The sequence below is a fragment of the Anolis sagrei genome, chromosome 5 (genome assembly GCF_037176765.1).
Source record: "Anolis sagrei isolate rAnoSag1 chromosome 5, rAnoSag1.mat, whole genome shotgun sequence".
In the NCBI taxonomy this organism is placed as follows: Eukaryota; Metazoa; Chordata; class Lepidosauria; order Squamata; family Dactyloidae; genus Anolis; species Anolis sagrei.
This window is the reverse complement of record NC_090025.1, coordinates 199,354,118-199,375,600: the sequence shown is the minus strand read 5'-3', so window position 1 is coordinate 199,375,600 and position 21,483 is coordinate 199,354,118. Positions and strand designations below refer to the sequence as shown.

At 48.2% G+C, this 21,483-nt stretch overlaps 1 protein-coding gene across 1 annotated transcript in view; it reads left to right on the top strand.

Moving 5' to 3' along the window:
• MAPK8IP2 (mitogen-activated protein kinase 8 interacting protein 2) overlaps positions 1–19,827 on the top strand; it is a 62,288-nt gene extending 42,461 nt beyond the window's left edge. The window contains exons 4-12 of the mRNA XM_067468538.1: positions 3,612–3,750; positions 5,154–7,340; positions 8,148–8,223; positions 9,396–9,568; positions 9,677–9,786; positions 10,793–10,912; positions 11,080–11,150; positions 12,361–12,459; positions 18,331–19,827. Of these exons, the coding sequence (XP_067324639.1) occupies positions 3,612–3,750; positions 5,154–7,340; positions 8,148–8,223; positions 9,396–9,568; positions 9,677–9,786; positions 10,793–10,912; positions 11,080–11,150; positions 12,361–12,459; positions 18,331–18,403 (3,048 nt within the window). The 3' untranslated portion in view covers positions 18,404–19,827. The remainder of the gene's footprint in view (positions 1–3,611; positions 3,751–5,153; positions 7,341–8,147; positions 8,224–9,395; positions 9,569–9,676; positions 9,787–10,792; positions 10,913–11,079; positions 11,151–12,360; positions 12,460–18,330) is intronic.
• Positions 19,828–21,483: the final 1,656 nt, after the last annotated feature.

Sequence of the window (21,483 nt, the reverse complement as noted above, 5' to 3'; positions counted from 1 at the left end):
TATCATATTGAGATGCCACTGAAGTTTAGGAAGTATCAAACCATCTGTAAGCACATCATGGGGCTAGAAATACTCGTCCCACCATGACGATTCCTTACACCCCATTAAGGATTGAACGCCATTTGAATCCCAATCTTTGCTGCTCAATAGTGTCAATAATTCCCGCTACATCTTCTGTTATTGTTCCTAATTCTGGAATGTTATTTAATAGCTTTCTACTTCTTTATATTAATATTTGCCCTTCAGAATTGTTTCTTAGTAGCTTCCACTTCCCAGGTTTTGTTTGTTTATTGCTCTATTGCTTCCTGTTCAGTTGTGTTAGTTGGTTAGTTGAATCCCATCGAAGAGTGGAAAGTGGGACATCATTATTATTATTATTATTATTATTATTATTATTATTATTCCTGCTGCAGCTTCTGCTATTTCTATCGTTTTCCCCGTACTGTAATGATATTTACCAACTTCTTCTTTGCATATTTGTTTCTTTTTTTAATTGTTTCATTAATGCCATTATTAACATCTTTACTATGCCTTTACTATCTTCACCTTCAGTCATGCTATTTAATAGCTTCTCCTTTATATATCGATTTCTGTCCAATTGGAAGTGGGGGGAATTGTCCCTTCATTAATCCGTGCCCACGTTGAATGTTTGGGCTGGTTGGGAGGTTAATTGCTAGTTTTCCCTCTTTATTTGTTTGTTTTCCCCAACAGTATTTAGAAAATATAAGCAGCAACCAAAGGAAACCCGTAATTAAATCCTTTCTGACTAATCAACTGGTCCGTTCCCTCCTTAATGCTCCGGCGGAATTGGAATCGGAAGCAAATGCTAAGAACAAAAGCTGCAAAGGGGAAGCTTTGGATTAAAGGCTTGGAGTAACCTTAAATGGCATTTTTTGTACCAAGAAAGGCTTGGGCTGCAGCTGCACTAGAGATTTAACCCTGTTTGACATCACTTGCACTGCCCCTGGTTCAAGACTATGGCATCCTGGTGAGGCAAAAGACATAAAAACTACAAATCCCAGCACCCCATAGCATTGAACCATGGCAGTTCACTGGAGATGGGGTCTCCACTGAAGTTTGCACTCAAACCCAGAGCGGATGCAGCATGCCATTGATATAGGTAAAGGGTAAAGGTAGTCCCCTGACAATAAGTCCAGTCATGTCTGACTCTGGGGTGTGGTGCTCATCTCCATTTCTAAGCCGAAGAGCCAGCGTTGTCCGTAGACACCTCCAAGGTCATGTGGCCAGCATGACTGCATGGAGCGCCATTAACGGCGCCATTGATATAGAATCATAGAATTCTAGAGTTGGAAGAGACCTCATGGGCCATCCAGTCCAACCCCATTCTGCCAAGAAGCAGGAATATTGCATTCAAAGCACCCCTGACAGATGGCCATCCAGCCTCTGTTTCAAAGCTTCCAAAGAAGGAGCCTCCACCACACTCCGAGGCAGAGAGTTCCACTGCTGAACAGCTCTCACAGACACATACGTAACTATTCAAAAGCAGGTGCCAGTAATATGTTTTCACCTTATGCTGTCCTTTAATATTGTCTATCTATCTATCTATCTATCTATCTATCTATCTGTCTGTCTGTCTGTCTGTCTGTCCGTCCGTCCGTCCGTCCGTCTGTCTGTCTTTCTATCTATCTATCTATCTATCTATCTATCTATCTATCTATCTGTCTGTCTGTCTGTCTGTCTGTCTGTCTATCTACATACACACACACACACATACATACACAGACATACATACAGGGTTAAAGCCCTGTGCCAGCAGGACTGAAGACACATACATACATACAGGGTTAAACTCCTGTGCCGGCAGGACTCAAGACCAGCAGGTCGCAGGTTCGAATTCGGGGAGAGGCGGATGAGCTCCCTCTATCAGCTCCAGCTCCACATGCGGGGACACGAGAGAAGCCTCCCACAAGGATGATAAAAACATCAAATCATCCGGGCGTCCCCTGGGCAATGTCCTTGCAGACAGCCAATTCTCTCACACCAGAAGCGACTTGCAGTTTCTCAAGTCACTCCTGACACGACAAAAAAAACGAAACATACATACACGCACACATGCATATACACACACATACATATACATATATGACGTCCCCTACCATGCGTTGCTGTGGCCCAGTCTGTGTATATGTGTTTTGTGTGTGTATATGTGTATATATGTGTGTTTGCGTATATATATATATATATATATGTGGTCTTGCACATGCGTTGTAATGTATTTTTTTATTTTTTGGCTTTTAAGTCCCTTCTGTTGTTCTTGTGGGTTTTTTCGGGCTATAGGGCCATGTTCTAGAGGCATTTCTCCTGACGTTTCGCCTGCATCTATGGCAAGCATCCTCAGAGGTAGTGAGGATGCTTGCCATAGATGCAGGCGAAACGTCAGGAGAAATGCCTCTAGAACATGGCCCTATAGCCCGAAAAAACCCACAAGAACCTAGTGATTCCAGCCATGAAAGCCTTCCACAACCCTTCTGTTGTGTTTTTCAGTGTTTTTATGAGTGATGGTCACTTGTTAGCCTGATCGGTGTCTTGTGTCCAAATTTGGTGTCAATTCGTCCAGTGGTTTTTGAGTTATGTTACATATACATATACATACATATGCGCTTAAATAGCCTGTGTGTGTGTATATATATATACACACACACACATAACATTTTTATTATTATTTCCAAAGTGTACCCATTATAACATAACTATTGGTATATAAAGCCACCGATGAACACTAGTTATTTTACACCTTTACATCTTTCTCTCTCCATTATTATTATTATTATTATTATTATTATTATTATTATTATTATTGCTATTGGGAAGGACCTGTTTGGTTAGACCACACCTGGAATATTGTGTCCAATTCTGGGCACCACAATTCAAGAGAGATATTGACAAGCTGGAATGTGTCCAGAGGAGAGCGACTAAAATGATCAAGGGTCTGGAGAACAAGCCCTATGAGGAGCGGCTTAGGGAACTGGGCATGTTTAGCCTGAAGAAGAGAAGGCTGAGAGGAGATATGATAGCCATGTATAAATATGTGAGAGGAAGCCACAGGGAGGAGGGAGAAAGCTTCCTTTCTGCTTCCCTGGAGAGAAACTAGGACGCAAGGGAACAATGGCTTCAAACTACAAGAGAGGAGATTCCTTCTGAACATTAGGAAGAACTTCCTGACTGTGAGAGCCGTTTAGCAGTGGAACTCTCTGTCCCGGAGTGTGGTGGAGGCTCCTTCTTTGGAAGCTTTTAAGCAGAGGCTGGATGGCCATCTGTCAGGGGTGATTTGAATGCAATATTCCTGCTTCTTGGCAGAATGGGGTTGGACTGGATGGCCCAGGAGGTCTCTTCCAACTCTTTGATTCTAGGATTCTATGATTCTAAAGGCCATTTAGTCAACCCCATTTCTGCCGGGCAGGTAGACACAAAGCCTTCTTGACAGAGGGCCATCCCACCTCTGCTTGAAAAACCTCCAGAGAAGGAAGGCAGAGTTGGAGGAGACCCCAAAGGTCATCTAGTCCAACCGTCCACATGGCCTTGACAACTGCCTCCTTATTGGAAGGCGCTGCATCTCCTTTGACTGTTCTTTGTGTCCCTTCTTCTTGCAGGACTCCCTGAACAACAACAGTGGCTGCAACCCGGCGCCTCCTCCTCCTCCTCTTCCTCCGCAGAGGGCCAGCTGGCAGGAGACCCTCCGCCATTCCTCTTCATCTTCTTCCACCTCTTCCTCCTCTGCAAACCATGGAGGTGAGCTTCCCACATTTTGCTCCCCAGGGATGGTGCTTCTTGCTTTTACGCTCTCTGGAGTTTGGGAGTTTATTGCCGTGCAAATGGCGATGGCTCTCCCCATAAAGATCCCTTTTCAGTGGGACAGATTGCATTAAGCGCTTTCAGAGAGAGAGAGAGAGAAGGAGACACACAGACTCCACTACTGGTTTTATAATAGCCATATTGGTTACACATCGAATTGTGCCTTTGTTGACATCAAATTGTGCCTTTGTTGACCTCGAATTGTGGCTTTGTTGTGAGCTGCCCTGAGTCCCTTTGGGGGTGAGAAGGGCGGGATGCAAATGGGCAAACTTTGGCCCTCCAGGTGTTTTGGACTTCAACTCCCACAATTCCTAACAGCCGGTAGGCTGTTAGGAATTGTGGGAGTTGAAGTCCAAAACACCTGGAGGGCCAATGTTTGTCCATGCCTAACTTATACTCAGTACATAACGTTCACTCATAATCCATTCAACATTCATACTCCCCATCCTTCTTCATTCAATTGATCAGGCTTGTTTGGAGGAAGGAGGCCGGAGCTCAAATGCTGCATTCCTTGCATATCTGGCACACAATCAAAAAGGAAAAAAGTCTCCTTACGTAGACTTCTACTGTTGTTGTTTTGACTCCAACTCCCACTAAGACTTACTGAAACTCCATCAATTCCCAGCAGAGGGGCTTGGAAGGGGGTCAGCTTGGACTCCCAAACCGAAACCACCATTATACCCCTGCTGAGAAATCCTCCAGGAGCAAGGTTGTTGTAGGTTTTTTGGGCTGTATGGCCATGCCCTGGAGCATCTCCTTGCGGGGAGCAGGATTTTTTTCCCTTTGATACGCTCTTGAGATCCATATTCCGCTCTTGCCGACAGCACATGGATGTCCTGCCTTCTTCTTATGTTCAAGTTCAATCTCTTTTCCTTCAAATTCAAGCCATTGCTCCATTGTGTCCCAGTCTCCGGAGTAGCCAAAAACAATGAGATATCCTTCTCCTCAAAGAGATATACTTTCAGAAATGTAAACATTTCTCTAATATCTCCTTTCAGCCTTTTCCTTTCCAAGCTAGATGCAAAGTATACAGTTCTGAAATGCAAAGTGTACAGTGTAGGACAGGCATGGGCAAACAGTGCCCCTCCAGGTGTTTTGGATTTAAGCTCTCACACCGGCTCTTAGGAATTGTGGGAGTTGAAGTCCAAAACACCCGAAGAGCCAAAGTTTGCCCATGCCTCATATAGGCCATTTGGCTAGGATTTCACAGGAAAGGGGAATGGGGAGGATGGGGATTTCATGCATGCCCTGCTTGAGGTCATCCACACCAGATCCCTTTCAAAGGGCAAGAGAGGAAGGACAACTCAAGGTCTGACCACGCTCCTTTGGTCTCCCCACAGGACGTGTCTCCCCCTCGCACCCATGTCTGCAAGATGGGCCCTGCCTGGACTCCCAGGACAGCCAAGGCCAGCCGGGTTCGGGCCATGCTCCTTGCAAGCCACGCTTTGACTCCGAGGGGAACAGCCCTCCTGCTCCACCGGCTGGGGAGGACTACAACATGAACATCGTCTCCCATTCTGGCCCAGAGCCCACAGAGGTTGCCCCACAGGAGCCCCAGCCCACACATGCCAGCCCCCGCCGGTCGCCGGCCACCGACAGCTACTGCGCAAGGTTCCAGAGGGATGCGGTGACATGCAAGGAGAGGGAGAAAGGAGCCGGAAGCCCTGTCACTTCTGCCGTTAGGGAGCCAGGACATGGACCTCCTGTTCCTCGCACCGACGGTGGTGGTACCCCGCTCTCCAAAGATGAGTCAACAAAGGGCCATCAAGATGCTGGATCTGAAGGTCATCTGAATGGAGAGTTGACAAGAGAGCCGCTCAGCTCCGAAGGAGAGGTCAGCCCCAGGAGCCGGGGGCTGCCCTCTGCCTCTTCAGACACAACATCCCCATCTTCGGACCCTGGCATTGAGGCGGACCTCACCAGCCGGAACTCCAAGTCCTTCCCTCCGTGTGGCCGGCTTGGAGAGGACCTCAGCTCCCCGGGCTCCGACTCAGACGTGGAGGGCGAGATCGAGGCCGCCTTTGCCTGTGGTGGCAACCGCATGGCCAGCAACATGATCTCCAGCATCTCGGAGACAGAGCTGGACCTCAGCAGTGACAGCAGCAGCAGTGGCCGCTCCTCGCACCTGACAAACTCCATCGAAGAGGCCAGCTCTCCGGGGTCAGAGGGCGAGCTGGAGGGCGAGCTGGACACCCAAGGCGTGCTGGGCCTGAAGGATGCCCTCCTGCTAGACGCCGGGCGCAAAGACCAGGAGGGCACTGAGCAACCTGCTGACCAGATCATGGTCCGGAGGGACAGCCTGGCTGGGCTCAAGATTGAGGAGTTTGACGAGGACCCCTCTGCCCCCGTTGACCAGACTGACATCTCCCTCTCAACTCACCTGGAGCTGGAGATCAACCCTGATCATAGCCTGGAAAGCCTGAGGAGATCCTTCTACCTGCCAGTGGGGCCAAAGCTCTTGCCGGAAGGAGATGACGAGGAAGAAGAAGCAAACACCGAATATGATTCCGACTCAGACTCTGAGTCAGAGCCGGACCTGAGTGAGGACTCGGATTCTCCGTGGCTCCTCAGCAACCTGGTTAACAAGATGATCTCGGAAGGCTCCTACCCCATCAAGTGTGCGGATGAGTGCTTCCCTGTGGCACACTCCATCGCTGACACCATCTCCCCAGCCTCTGACCTGGAGCCTGAGATCCCCACTGAGGCTCTGGCAGAGAGCGAGCCTTGCCCTCAGAAGAGCATTGAGCTGGTGGACATGGAGACCCTCCGTTGCTCCCTCCAAGGCGCTGAAGAGGAGAAGGCCCCAGAGCCCAAGGCAAGGGCCAATTCTGCTGAGAAGGAATCACTCTCTGGTGACCGACCCCCAGCCTACCTGTTCCTGAGCAACCCCACCAACGACACCATCACCCCCGTCTTCCCTGGGCGGCCGCTCTCGGGCTGCTGTGCAAACACGGGCCGGAGGACTGGCCCTAGCAAGACAGAGGACTGTGGGGAAATTGGTGGGGACCCCTTTTCTAGCCTCCTGGGTGATGGCGACCTGATTGATGACGTCCGATTAGAGCGCAGTGAGGGGCTGGATGTCTCCACGGCCAGGACCAATCGCTGCTTCAGCTTGGCCTACTCCCCTGAGGAAGAGGAAGACGAGGAGGTACCTCACCTAGGCAGCCTGAAGGACTCCCCATTCTCAGAGGGACTCCCCCTGCCTCCACCAGCTGTAGTCCTGGACGACTCCTTGGCCTATGACTCCATCAAGTACACCCTGGTCGTGGATGAGAATACCCAGCTGGAGCTGGTCAGCCTCAAGCGCTGCACCTCCGTCCTGAGTGACGATGACAGTGAGCTGCTGAGGGCCTGTGAGGCCGGCGACCTAGAGGACGGGGCCAGTGACTTTGGGGAGGGGCTGGGGGTGGCCCCCGACGGCCGGGGATCCTCCTCTTCTTCCTCTGAGGATTCCTCCCCCGAGGCAGACCTCCATTTCTCCAAGAAGTTCCTCAACGTCTTTGTCAACAGCACCTCCCGGTCCTCCAGTGAGTAGCCACTCTTTTCACAACTTGCCACTAGTATTTTTACGGTGGGGTGGGTGTTCTTGACTCAACCCATTGATTACAAGGGCCCATGGATAAGGGGACCCCTTGCTCTACCGCTGCCTTCCACAATCAGTGTGTGCCACCATTATTTATTGTTTCCTTGTCTGGGGTTGAGGGTCTTCATTGGCTCTTCATCATAAGAAACCACAGATCTGGCCTCCTTAGTTATCTCTCTTTGAGGGTGGGTGTGGGTGTTATTGACACAACCCATTGGTTAAAAGGGCCCATGGACGAGGGGACCCCTTGCTCTACTGCTTCCTTCCACAACTCTTGTCTGGGGTTGAGGGTCTCTATTGGCTCTTCGTCATAAGAAACCACAGATCTGGCCTCCTTAGTTATCTCTCTACGTCCTCTAGTAAGACTCGGTGGTCACAGAGCCATTGACCATAGATATGCTGGATCTTGGGATTGCCCATAATTGTGCTGGAAAAGCTAGAGATTCCTTTGGATGTGTTCTCTTAAGGATCTGAGTCCTCTGGCACAACTCTGATCTAGAGGAATCTCTAGCATTTCCAGCACAACTATGAGCAACATACATGGCTGATCTGTCTAGGTCCTCCAATCAAGGTTCTAGATTCCCAGAGAAGGGTTCCCTCAACCATAGCAGATGTGTGAACAGACTGTATTTATGTTTGTATGATTCTGTGATCTCCTCTTATACTGTAAGCAGCCTTGCGTTGAACTCTTGGGGAGAAGGTTGGAGATCAATGGAGTGACCTTTTCTTTTATTCTCTCCCCCAAAATTAGGTACAGAATCCTTTGGCCTCTTTTCTTGCATGGTGAACGGAGAGGAAAGGGAACAGACCCACCGAGCCGTTTTCAGGTGAGGAGGAAGAAGGCGGAGGGAGGGAAGCTACAGCTGTTCCAAATATGTATTGTCGAAGGCTTTCATGGCCGGAATCAAGTGTTGTTGTAGGTTTTTCCGGACTATATGGCCATGTTCTAGAGGCATTTTCTTCTGACGTTTCGCCTGCATCTATGGCAAGCATACTCAGAGGTAGTGAGGTCTGTTGGAACTAGGAAAATGGGTTTATATATCTGTGGAATTATGTCCAGGGTGGGACAAAGAACTCTTGTCTGCTGGAGCTAGGTGTGAATGTTTCAACTGACCACCTTGATTAGCATTTAATGGCTTGGAAGTGCCTGGGGGGAATCTTTTGTTGAGAGTGATTTGATGTGCCTGATTGTTTCCTCTCTGTTGTTTTGCTGTTGTAATTTTTGAGTTTTTTTAATACTGGTAGCCAGATTTTCTTCATTTTCATGGTTTCCTCCTTTCTGTTGAAATTGTCCACATGCTTCTTGTGGATGTCAATGGCTTCTCTGTGTAGTCTGACATGGTGGTTGTGAGAGTGGCCCAGCATTTCTGTGTTCTCAAATAATATGCTGTGTCCAGGTTGATTCATCAGGTGCTCTGCTATGGCTGACTTCTCTGGTTGAAGTAGTCTGCAGTGCCTTTCATGTTCCAAATATATTCGATCTATTGAGATAAGCCATTGCCTGGGGATTGTCACCCGTTTCCCCGTCCCACACCCCGCAAGCAGCCACCCCAATACCTGTCTTTCTCTCCAGTCCTTTCCAGAATGGGGACTTGAATCACTTCCTATTGACACTTTGAGAGGGACCGCCGAGAAAAACGGGGATATTTCAGGGTTGTAGTTTTTCCCTAGTCAGCTCTTTGCTCCCAAATAACTGTTTGGGAATAAAGGCTGACTTTTCAAAAATTTGCAAATGAAATTAAGCCACCTTAAATTGTAATTTAATTAAATATATATGTATGTGAATTGTGTGCAGCTCCTCTCTCCTTTTCCATCAAAAGGTGGAATACCCTTTTCTGGAAAGTTTGTAAATGGAGGCCCTTCCTTCCTTCCTTCCTTCCTTCCTTCCTTCCTTCCTTCCTTCCTTCCTTCCTTCCTTCCTTCGCGGCAGAACGGGGTTGGACTGGATGGCCTTTGGAGTTTCCTTCCAACTCTTGAGATTCCCCTCTGATTATTCCAGGTTCATCCCTCGCCACGAAGATGAGCTGGAGCTGGATGTGGACGACCCCATCCTGGTGGAGCTGGAGGAGGATGACTACTGGTACCGAGGCTACAACATGCGTACCGGGGAGCGTGGCATCTTCCCGGCCTTCTATGCACACGAGGTGGTCAGCCCAGCCAAGGAGGTCACAGGTATGGACAAAGGAACAGGGTTGGGCAGTGGCTGCAGCGGAGGCAGGAAGGTCCACAACCTTCTGCGAGGACTTCCCTCCATCCCTGTGACCTTATGGTTCTTTCCAGGCTTGAAGAGGAATCCGTGCTGGATGGAGCGCTTCAACGTCCAGTTCCTGGGCTCCGTGGAGGTCCCTTACCATCAGGGCAATGGCATCTTGTGTGCAGCCATGCAGAAGGTGAGGCCTGGAAGGGAGTCACAACCTCCTATAGATGCTTCTTTCCCTCAAAAATGCTTTTGAAAGGGGGTAGCTGCCCCATAGTGTGCTGTGCTGGCTGTACCCATGACCCACAGTTTGGATAGGTCTGCTTTGGGTAGGACCCTTTGCCCAGAGCTTGGGAAAATTACTTCTCACTGAGTGTAGGGAACCTTCTCTGAAGGTTTTGAAGTGGAGCCTAGATGACCATCTCTTGGAGGTGCTTTGACTGTGGTGCTTTGTAGGCCTGGGTAACAACGGAAAAATTTGTTTCTAAAATCGATTCGTTTTTTGGGGGTTTTTGCGTTTCGATATTTAAAAGAATTCCGAAATTTTCCTTAAAAAAAGTTCGATATTTACGAAATTTCGTAAATGGTAAAAAAATTACAAAACAATAACGAAACAATAACGAATCGATTCGTTAATGGCGGCTGCGATTGCGCAATACGCTAAAAAAACTTCTGAAGCTTCCCTCTCCCTCTGTTGTTGACTGTTGGTGTGATATTATAATTTTTTTCCACTAATTAAACAAAAAACAACTATAAACCTTGCCCCAGACATGCGGAAATAATAACGAAACGACCTCAAACCAATAACGAAACAAATACATAACTAAATACGAAGCATTTACGAAACGAATTGAAAAATTCGTTTCGTTTTTAAGTTGCTCCAGAATGGTTCGTTACCGCTTCGTAAACAAAACAAAAAAACGAATTTTTAACGAATTACGAATTAACGAAACGAAACCGCCCAGCCCTAGTGCTTTGCATTGCAAGAGAATGGACTAGATGGCCTTCAGGGGTCTCTTCCAATGCTAGAATCCTATACTGACCTTGCTTTCCTGTTGGCAAAACAGAGCAGGACTAGATGGCTTTTGGGGTCTCCTCCAACCCTAGGGTTCTATGAACACACTTAGCTCCTCCACAAAAGCCCCCCCCCGAATTCTGCTGACCTCTCTTGCCCACTCCATGCCTTCTGTCCCTTGCAGATTGCTACCACACGTAAGCTAACGGTCCACCTGCGACCCCCAGCCACCTGCGACCTGGAAATCAGCTTGCAGGGCATCAAGCTCGTCCTGACAGTGAACGAATACAGCCGGGACGAAGAGGTGAGGGGCATATGGGGAGGGCAGGGGGTGACTAGGGCAGTAGGAAAGGCCTCTTCTGCTTGTTAGACTGCAGGTGGCCTTGCTGGGGATGATGGGATTGGGGATGCAAGAGGCGTTGCATGGACCACACAGGTGACAAGTATTGACTCTCCTGCCTCTCTTTCCAGTTTGATCGCTGCAGCCATTTCTTCCAGATGAAGAACATCTCCTTCTGTGGCTGTCATCCCCGGAACAGCTGGTAAGCAGGGCCCATGGCCACCAGTTCTTTGGCCGGGCCCTGGCCAAAGCATCCAGCCACTTCACCCAGGAAGGCGATTTGATCCCCCTACTCAGGGCCGTGGAACCCTGGGACTTGTAGTGTGTTGAGGCACCAGCATTCTATGGCCAAAAAGTTGAAAGTCCTCAAACTGCATATCCTAGGATTCCATAGCTTTGAGCCAAGGCAGTTACAGTGGTGTCAAACTGCAAACATTCCACAGTGCAGATGCACCCTAGGTCTTGCTGCAGCCCTGGAGCAATGGAACGAAACAAGGTCCTTCTTCCAAAATCAAGGGGAGTTGACCTATTCACTATCCAGTTGTGCCCATAAAGGGCGGATGTGTACTTTTTAGATCCAGTACATGGAGCTACTGCCTAGCTACTTATGTGCCAGTCATATGCATGAATAACCTTGAGGTGTGTCCCCAGTCCTTTTCCAGCTGATGTTCCCACATTGGCCTTCCAGTTGTCTCTCCAGTAGAGTCATAGGGCAGCTCTATCTCAGCTGCTAGCCCACAGAAACACACTGCCTCATGTACTAGAGGTCCTCCCAAAAAACACACTGCCTCATGTACTAGTGGTCCTCCCAAAAAATAGAGGACCATGATCCTGATCAGTCACAGCTGGGTTTGGGTTAGGGACATGGTCTGGTCAAGGTCTAGGTATGGATCAGGGTAAGTCTGGCTTAGGTTCTGGGTCAGGATCTAGATCAGGGTCATGGTCAGTCTGGATCAGGATCTGGATCAGGGTCACAGTCTGGGTCAGGGTCAAGGTCAGGACCTGGGTCTGGATCTGGGTCAGAGTCTGGTTAGGATCAGGATGTGGGTCAGGTCCAGCGTCCAAGTTAGGGCCTGAATCAAGTTCAGGGTCTGCATCAGTATTTGGATCAGGGTTTGGGTCAGGATCTGTTAGTGTTTGGATCAAGGTCAGGGTTTTGATCAGAGTCTGGGTCAGGGTTAGGTTCTGGGTGAGAGTCTGGATCAGGATTGGGGTCTGGATTAGGTTCTGGGTCAAGATCTGGGCCTGGATCAGGGTCAGAGTCTAGATCAGGGCCAGGGTCTCTGTCAGGGTCTTGATGAGGGTCTGGGTCAGGGCCAGGATCAGTCTGGGTCAGAGTCTGGCAGTAGAGCAGCCAGAGGGTGAGACACCCCTGTGCCCCCATTGTAACTCCTGGCCCTCTTCCTTTGCAGCTACTTTGGTTTCATCACCAAGCACCCCGTGCTGAGCCGCTTTGCCTGCCATGTCTTCGTCTCCCAGGAGTCCATGCGGCATGTTGCAGAGTGTGTTGGGTGAGTCATTTGAGGCTGTGTCCATGTTGGGGAGATAATAGTGCAATATACCCCTTGTCATGACTGCTGGGGGTGTTTAGCCTGGAGAAGTGAAGGAGTCCTCGTGGACAACAAGTTAAACATGAGCCAACAATGTGATGTGGCGGCAAAAAAAGCCAATGGGATTTTGGCCTGCATCAATAGAGCATAGAGTCTAGATCTAGGGAAGTCATGCTACCCCTCTATTCTGCTTTGGTTAGACCACATCTGGAACATTGTGTCCAATTCTGGGCACCACAATTGAAGAGAGATATTGACAAGCTGGAATGCGTCCAGAGGAGGGCGACTAAAATGAACAAGAGTCTGGAGAACAAGCCCTATGAGGAGCAGCTTAAGGACCTGGGCATGTTTAGCCTGAAGAAGAGAAGACCGAGAGGAGACACGATAGCCATGTATAAATATGTGAGAGGAAGCCACAGGGAGGAGGAGGGAGCAAGCTTGTTTTCTGCTTCCTTGGAGACTAGGGCGTGGAACAATGGCTTCAAACTACAAGAGAGGAGATTCCACCTGAACATGAGGAAGAACTTCCTGACTGTGAGAGCCATTCAGCAGTGGAACTCTCTGCCCTGGAGTGTGGAGGAGGCTCCTTCTTTGGAAGCTTTTAAACAGGGGCTGGATGGCCATCTGTCAGGGGTGATTTGATGGCAATATTCCTGCTTCTTGGCAGAATGGGGTTGGACTGGATGGCCCATGAGGCCTCTTCCAACTCTGACTCTATGATTCTATGATATGAAAGCCATGTGTAAATATTTGGAAGGATGTCCCACTGAGGAGGAGGAGGAAGAGGAGGAGGAGAATGGCTTGTTTGCTGCTACTCTAAAGACCAGGGCACAATGGAGCCATGGATTTAAAGGGCAGGAAACGAGACTCCACCTAACCATTTGGAAGCACTCTGGACCTCCCTTTATCCCAGCGAAGCCAGAATGGTGTCCTCCTTGCTGTCCTTCTGGCGGCAGGCTAAAAGCTTTCTTTTGAGGCAGGCTTTTAAAGAAGAAAAGTATTAAAGACCAAGCCAGGGAATGCTGTGTTCACTATGTGTTTTCATATTTCTTTATTCAACTCTATCTCAATGTTTATGTGCGTGTTGCAATCCAGAGTAGAAAACGAGGCCTAAGATAACTATATCCACCACACTTGGCTGTGAAAAACAATCCTTTTTTATTGAAGAAAAATGGTTACACAATAAAGGAAAATGCAAGTCAAAAGCCACAGCAAAATCAGCAAACATGAATTTAAATGGACAAAGCAAAACCAAAAGCCTCACTGGGAAATACTGGAATCTGTTAGCAATCCACTAACCGTACTTGATATCCTAGAAATCTTCCCAAACTATGGCCAGGGAACCGGGAGAACTGCCAAGGTCTTCATCAATTCTGAAACGATGCCTGAACTGAGGCAATCAGCCTGGCGTATTGCAATTAAAACTCAAGAATCGGTTCCGTGAACCGCCCTTCTGTTTTGAAGCCAATGTTTTTAATTCTTGAATTCGGGAGGATCGACGCAAACTGAGTGTTTTACTTCTGTCTTCCCAAATTTGGCTCCTTCTGTTGTCATTACAGTTAACAGGTGCAGAAGGGAGGGAAAGGTCAAGGTCTCCCTCTGAAACATTCTCAGGAACACTGGCACTTTCATTTTCCAAATCTACAGAAGTTCCTTCCTCACTAATTTCGGGAACATTGGCATTTTCCAAACCTACAGAAGTTCCTTCCTCACTAATTTCGGGAACATTGGCATTTTCCAAACCTACAGAAGTTCCTTCCTCACTAATTTCGGGAACATTGGCATTTTCCAAACCTACAGAAGTTCCTTCCTCACTAATTTCGGGAACATTGGCATTTTCCAAACCTACAGAAGTTCCTTCCTCACTAATTTCGGGAACATTGGCATTTTCCAAACCTACAGAAGTTCCTTCCTCACTAATTTCAGGAGCATTGGCGTCAAAAGGTACCGTAAAAACCGGCATACTAGACGACTTTCTAAGCCAAGAAAGTCATCTTAAAAGTGGGGGGGTCGTCTTGTGTGCCGGCTATAAGTTCCACCACTTGAGGATGCCGAGAGCGAGGGACGCGAGCAGCCATGAGAGGCCAAAGGGAGCCTGCTGGTCTCGCATCTCAGCTGGCCATCACTCCCGGCAGACCTGCCGATGATCCTCCTCCTCCCCCCTCGCCATCCCCAAGCAGCGCAGCCTGTTGCTCTTGCCCTTGCACAAGCCCAGCTGGCCATCACCCCCGGCACCACTGCCGCTCCTCCTCCTCCCCGTTGTCCTCCTCCTGAAGGAAAAAGGGGCAGAAGAGGCTGCCCCCAAGCCTCCCATTCCCGGCCTCTTTCTCCCTCTCCTCTCCTTCCTCAAACAGTGCTACTCAAGGAGAGTCCAAACAAAGGCACCTCCCAGAAAGTCCTGCTGCAGAAACTTCTTCTTTCTCCCCTCTTTGGGGTTTCTTTCCTGTCTCTGTGCTCAGCTCCCTCTGAAAGAACAGCCGCTCTTCAGTTTTAAAAGTTTTCAATAGCCTGCAGAGGGAGGAAGAAAAAGGTCTCTTTCCCCCGTTTGGTTTCGTTTCTGCAGCCAAGAACGAGGCAGCCTTAAAGGGGAAGTCCCAGTGCAAGGGCCATCTACTCTTAAAGGGGAATCCCCCCCCCCAAAACTGCCACAGATTCAGTGCCATGGAATCACAGGAGTTGTAGTTTTACAAGGTCCTTAGCCTTTCCTGTTTAAGAGAGCCAGTACCATACCAAACTACAAGTCCCAGTTTTCTATCAGATTGTTTTGAATTTCTAACAGCTACAGTTCCTAACAGCTACTGGCTGGGTTGCTGTGAGTTTTCCAGATTGTATAGCCATGTTCCAGAAGTGTCCTCTCCTGATGTTTTGCCCAGATCTATGCCAGGCATCCTTGGAGGTTTTGAGGTCTGTTGGAAACATGGCAAGTGGGGTTTATATATCTGTGGAAGGTCCAGGGTGGGAGAAAGAACTCTTGTCTGCTTGAGGCAAGTGGGAATGTTGCCATTGGCTACCTTGATTAGCATTGAATGGCCTTGCAGCTTCAAAGCCTGGCTGCTTCCTGCCTGGGGGAATCCTTTGTTGGGAGGTGTTAGTTGGTCCTGATTTTTTATTGTCTGGATTTCCCCTGCTTTTGAGCGTTGTTTTTTATTTACTGTCCTGATTTTAGAGGAGTTTTTTTAAAATACTGGTAGCCAGATTTTGTTCATTTTCATGGTTTCCTCCTTTCTGTTGAAATTGTCCACATGCTTGTGGATTGCAATGGCTTCTCTGTGGAGTCTGACATGGTGGTTGTGAGAGTGGTCCAGCATTTCTGTGTTCTCAAATACTGACTGTTAGGAATTGTGGGAGTTGAAGTCCAAAACACCTGGAGGGCTACAGTTTTCCCATGCCTGATTTAGATCTATCTCAAAAAGGGTATATTCATCAAACCCTTTGGGCATGACCTTGGAAATATCTGGCTGCAGTGCAAAATGTTCTCACGTGTTGGGTTTTGGAAGCTGCACAAGATGGCTTTATGACAACTTCTGTCCCCTCAGCTTACCACTAGCTGCTGCATTTCCCTCCCCTGGCTTATACTCGAGTCAATAAATTTCCCCAGTTTTTGGTCGTAAAATTAGGTGCCTCAGCTTATATTTGGGTCAGCTTATACTCGAGTGTATATGGTAACTAGAACTGGATGGCCACCTGTTGGGGAGGCTTGCATTGTGTCTTCCTGCCTGGCAAGAGTGAGTGGGTTGGAATGGATGGCCATTGGAGTCCCAACTCAAGCGTTCTGTTGTTGTTGTTATTGTTAAGCAGAGTTGTATGGCCACCTGTTAGGAAGGCTTGCATTGTGTCTTCCTGCCTGGCAGGAATGGGGTTGGACTGAATGGTCATTGAGGTCCCTTCTATTATTGTTGTTGTTGTTATTGCTATTATTAAGTAGAACAGGATGGCCATCTGTCGGGAGGGCTTGGACATGTGTTCCTGTCTGGCAGAATTAGGGTTAGACTGGATGGCCATTGGAGTCCCTTCCAATTCTAGATTTCCATTATTGTTGTTGTTGTCGGGGAAAGGACATTGGACCCGGCCCTGGTCTCACTCTAGGTAAGGTAAGGTAAGGTAAAAATTTATAGAACTTTATTACGCTCCATGGACCCACAACTGTTAAATAAATAATAAACATACAGGAGTTTACAGGTGAGGTAAAGGTTTTCTCCTGACATTAAGTCCAGTCATGTCCGGCTCTGCGGGTTGGTGCTCCTCTCCATTTCTAAGCCGAAGAGCTGGATACTGCTTTGATAGTCTTGGATTTGAAATCAAATCTGATGTTTTTATTTTTTTATTTTTATTTGGTGTGCGATGGAAGAGGGGTGGTCTTATACGGCGAGTATATACCAAACTCTATATTTTAACTGGAAAAGTTGGGGGTCGTCTTATATGCCCAGTCGTCTTATATGCCGGAATATACGGTACATTTCCATTAGCATCAGTAAATATACTTTCATTAGCATCAGGAGGAACAAACAGAGAATCAGGTTCAAGTTCAAACTCAGGCTGAACCCCAACAGTGCGTTAGGATTTAATTCAAACACTGTTATAGTTTTTGCAAAAGAAAAGTGGGGTGTAAACAACAACAACAACTTTCTGACACAGCTCTTTGATTGTGGAATATGGACATATTATTATTATTATTATTATTATTATTATTATTATTATTATTATTATTAAGAGCTTTTATACCCAGTCTTCTCGACCTCCGAAGAGGGACTCAGGCCAGTTCACAACAAGAGATTCATAAACAATAGTATAAAAACATCACACTTCATAATACACTAATCCATAAAATACATTAAAATACAATCATATAATTACATAAGGCCAAGTCGTCAGAATGAAATCACAATTCAACACCACTCGTCCGTGTGGTCAAGAGTTATTGACTCACTCATCAAATGCTATATTCGAAAGCCAAGTTTTCACCAGCTTTCTAAAAGTCAGGAGAGAAGGGCAGTTCTAATCTCCAGTGGGAGAGAGTTCCAGAGCCGAGGGGCCACCAACGAGAAGGCCCTGTCCCTCGTCCCCACCAGACGCGATTGCAAGGGTGTGGGACCGAGAGCAGGGCCCCTCCAGAAGATCTTAACAACCTTGATGGTTCATAGGGGAGAATCCGTTCGGACAGCTAAACTGGGCCGGAGTCGTTTAGGGATTTATAGGTCAACACCAGCACTTGCCTGGGGTTTTGGTGGAGTTTCCTTCTCTGGACGATCTTAAGCAGAGGCTGGATGTGCACTTGTCCAGAGTGCCCTCTGACATAGCAAGGGGATGGACTGGATGGCCTTTGGAGGCTCTGTGCTTTATTATTTGTCGTGCCAGAACAACCAGTCTAACAGAACAAAGCAAACAAACAGAAAAATACACAACTTGTGAGTTTGGTAGCTGGTTAAATGACCTTTGACCAGTATCTGGCCACTTGGAGTGCTTCCGGTGTTGCTGCAAGAAGGTCCTCCATTGTGCATCATGTGGCAGGGCTCAGGTTGCATTGCAGCAGGTGGTCAGTGGTTTGCTCTTCTCCACACTCACATGTCGAGGATTCTACTTTGTGGCCCCATTTCTGAACGTTGGCTCTGCATCTCGTGGTGCCAGAGCGCAGTCTGTTCAATGCCTTCCAAGTCGCCCAGTCTTCTGTGTGTCTCTCATTTGGTATCAGCCATTGGTTGAGGTGCTGGGTTTGAGCCTGCCACTTTTGGACTCTTGCTTGCTGAGGTGTTCCAGCGAGTGTCTCTGTAGATCTTAGAAAACTATGTCTAGATTTAAGCTCTGTGCTGACCTTTCCCTTCCTTTCTCTTCCAGCCGCGCCTTTCAGGAATACTACCAAGAGCACCTGGAGTTTGCTTGCCCCACAGAAGACATTTACCTGGAGTAGGAGGGAGTGAGCTGCCGTGCCTCCTGCTTCCGCAACCCATCCAGAGACTCTGAACCCTCCTCCCATGCCCTTGCCAGGCTCACCACTACACCATGCCGCCATCCTGACCCCGATCCCTGTCACGGAAGGCGCCCCGGACGGGGAGAGAGAAAGGGCACCGCCACTGGGCCCCTGGCAGTGCAACTGGCCCCTTTGCCCCCTTTGCCCCCTTTTCCTCCCCATCCCTCTTCCCTTCCCCATGTCCCCACTTTGGCCAGGAGAGTAGGAGGAGGCCATGCTCCTCTTGGGAGGCCTTTCCTTTTGGAAAGAGACCCACGAGCGGAGCAGGGGAGGGGGTGCGACCCAGAGAAAGAACAGAGGATCTACAGAAAGAGGGGCCAGGGAGTTTGCTGCTTTTCCGGAGAGCTCCAGCCTTTGCATGGCGTCCCTTTTCGGGGCTGGGAGGAAGGCTTGGGGCATGATGATGAAGGTCTGCCTGGTCCCCTCTTCTGGAAAGGTCCTCTTGTAAGTGAAGGGGGAGCAACAACACCCATCACCCCCACCCCATTGCATCCCTTCCTTGTGGTGGGATTGAGGGGCATGGCCACCCCAGTCTTTGGGTTCTGTGCCCATCCCTGCCTTTGACACCATCACACTGATATCCCAAACTTGATACCTTGCAGGGAAGGTTGGTGACTCACAGGGGAGCAAGATGTTTGTGTCTCTTTGCATTTCTCCCTTCCTCTCTCCGTACACAAAAACACACACATACACACACACAAAGACACTTAAAGGCTTCCCTCTTTGCAATTCCATGCCTTGCCTGGGTTTAGGGGAGGGAAGGAAGCGGTCCGAGGCAGGACCCTGCATGCTGCATGGGGGCAGAGGGCCTGTTTGTCTTTCTTTCTGGGGAGGATGGGGAAGGCAAAGGGGGGAACCCCTTTCTCCTCTGATGTATAGGTTTTTGGGAGGGTAGGGTGGGGGGTCTCTTCTGCCCGGCAACCATGGGTCACCCTCATCCTATCGCACCCTTGTGTCTGAACCTGCGGTGGCACCAGAGAGAGCTGTCCACATCCTTTGTGAACCGAAGGCAATCTTGGAGACGCTGGCCTGGCTCGGGCTTCCTGTCCTCTTGGTCGGCTTCCCCCTTTCCCCCATGTCTCCCTCTCCCTTCCATTTCCCCTCTCCCCCCATCCCCACCCCATAAGCCCCATTGCTGTGCCTGGTGAACCCCTTTGCTTGCCTGTCTCCACTCAGTACTAGCTGACCGAATAGCGACGCTCACTGCTGTCCGTGTTATGTAAAACGACAATATTTATCCCTAACGTCCGAAACCAAGCGGAGCAGTGACCTGTACAAACCCCGGGCTCCAAAGGCCCCCTCCCTCCTCACTGCCTTGTCATGGAGTTGGTCTTTCAATAAATAATATACGCTTGGTGTCACAACCGTGTGGGGCATCCCTGGGCCTTGCTTGCACGTTGGGGCGCGTTGCGTTGGCGGAGCTCAAGGTTTCCTTCTCAAAAAGGTCTTGGAACAGAGGCAGTCCCCAAGTTACAAAGATCTAACTTACAAATTGTCAGTGGCATCTCCGCTGCACAAGGCAAGGAAACACATTGATCACAGTCTCCTTTAGGCTACAAACTAATTTATTGTACAACTATTTACATTAGAAGCTAAGCACATCGAAAAACTGCTTCCTCTCCATTCGGCAGCTACATCACGAACACAGAACACGCTGCTATCAGCATTAGTCCACACCTCCTGCATTCCAGAGTGACGTATGACGTCCATATATCCTTTAGGCTACAAACTAATTTATTGTACAACTATTTACATTAGAAGCTGAGCACATCGTAAAACAGCTTCCTCTCCATTCGGCAGCTACATCGCGAACACAGAACACGCGGCTATCAGCATTAGTCCACACCTCCTGCATTCCAGAGTGACGTATGACATACGACGCACTACGCTGTATCCATTGCTCTCTGCACAAAGATTTATGACCTCTCTAGGAATGCCAATTCCCTTCATGGTTCAGTTAACTCTTTCCACACAGGAATTACAATCGGCACATAGTGTTGCATTTTTAAACATACAAACACACTTTGAAATCTACATTATACATCAACACAAATGAACGGGGCTGAGACAACAGGAAGGGAAATCCACTCCAGGAAGTGACATTATCAGGGGGGAAAGGGGTCTCCACTGAAGCTTTATCACCAATCCTTATTTTCACAACAAGCCAAGTTTCTCAAACTCCACTTCTCACAGGGACAGAAAGTGAGGGGGAATAATCTGAAGAGGGACACAGACAGCAAAACAAAACACCACAGGGATATTGACCTTTCCCTGTGCAATCCAAATCTAAGAAATATATATATATAGCTGGAATGGCCCTTAAAAATGTATCTGTTCCAACTTACATACAAATTCAACTTGAAAACGAACCTACAGAACCTATCTTGTTCATAACTTGGGGACTACCTGTATTACTGGACTGCAACTCCCATAATTCCTTATTTATTTATTTATTACATATCAAAAGCGTTGCATAAATCAGTATAAAACTGATAAAAATAGAAGGAGCGCAGGCTGCTAAACATCTTTTGACCAAAAATGGGCAACAGCATTGTCTGTAGCCTCCAACAATTCCTCCTCTGTCCATGTGGCAGGGCATAGTGGACAAGCATACAGATGAGGAGTTGTCTTTCTGCTCCACAGTATCACAAGGTGTGGGATTCTTTTAGCTGGTGCCATTTTGCCAGGTTGTCTTTTGATCTGCCCACTCCACTTCTGAGTCTGTTCGGGGACTTCCAAGTTGCCCATTCTTGGTTTGCCCCTAGAGAAAGACCCTCTCTCATGGGGGGGGGGCATCCAGTTGGGGTTTCCTGGTTTAGCTGCCCAGAGGGATACCCTTGCCATTGCTGGGGGGTGGTAGTTCTCATAAAGCTTTTCCTTGATTTGAGTCTACCAGGAAGAGGCTGGTAGCCATGTATTATCATTCATAATAATAATAACAATAACAATAATAATAATAATTGTTATTGTTATTATTGTTATTGTTTATTATTATTATTATTATTATTATTATTATTATT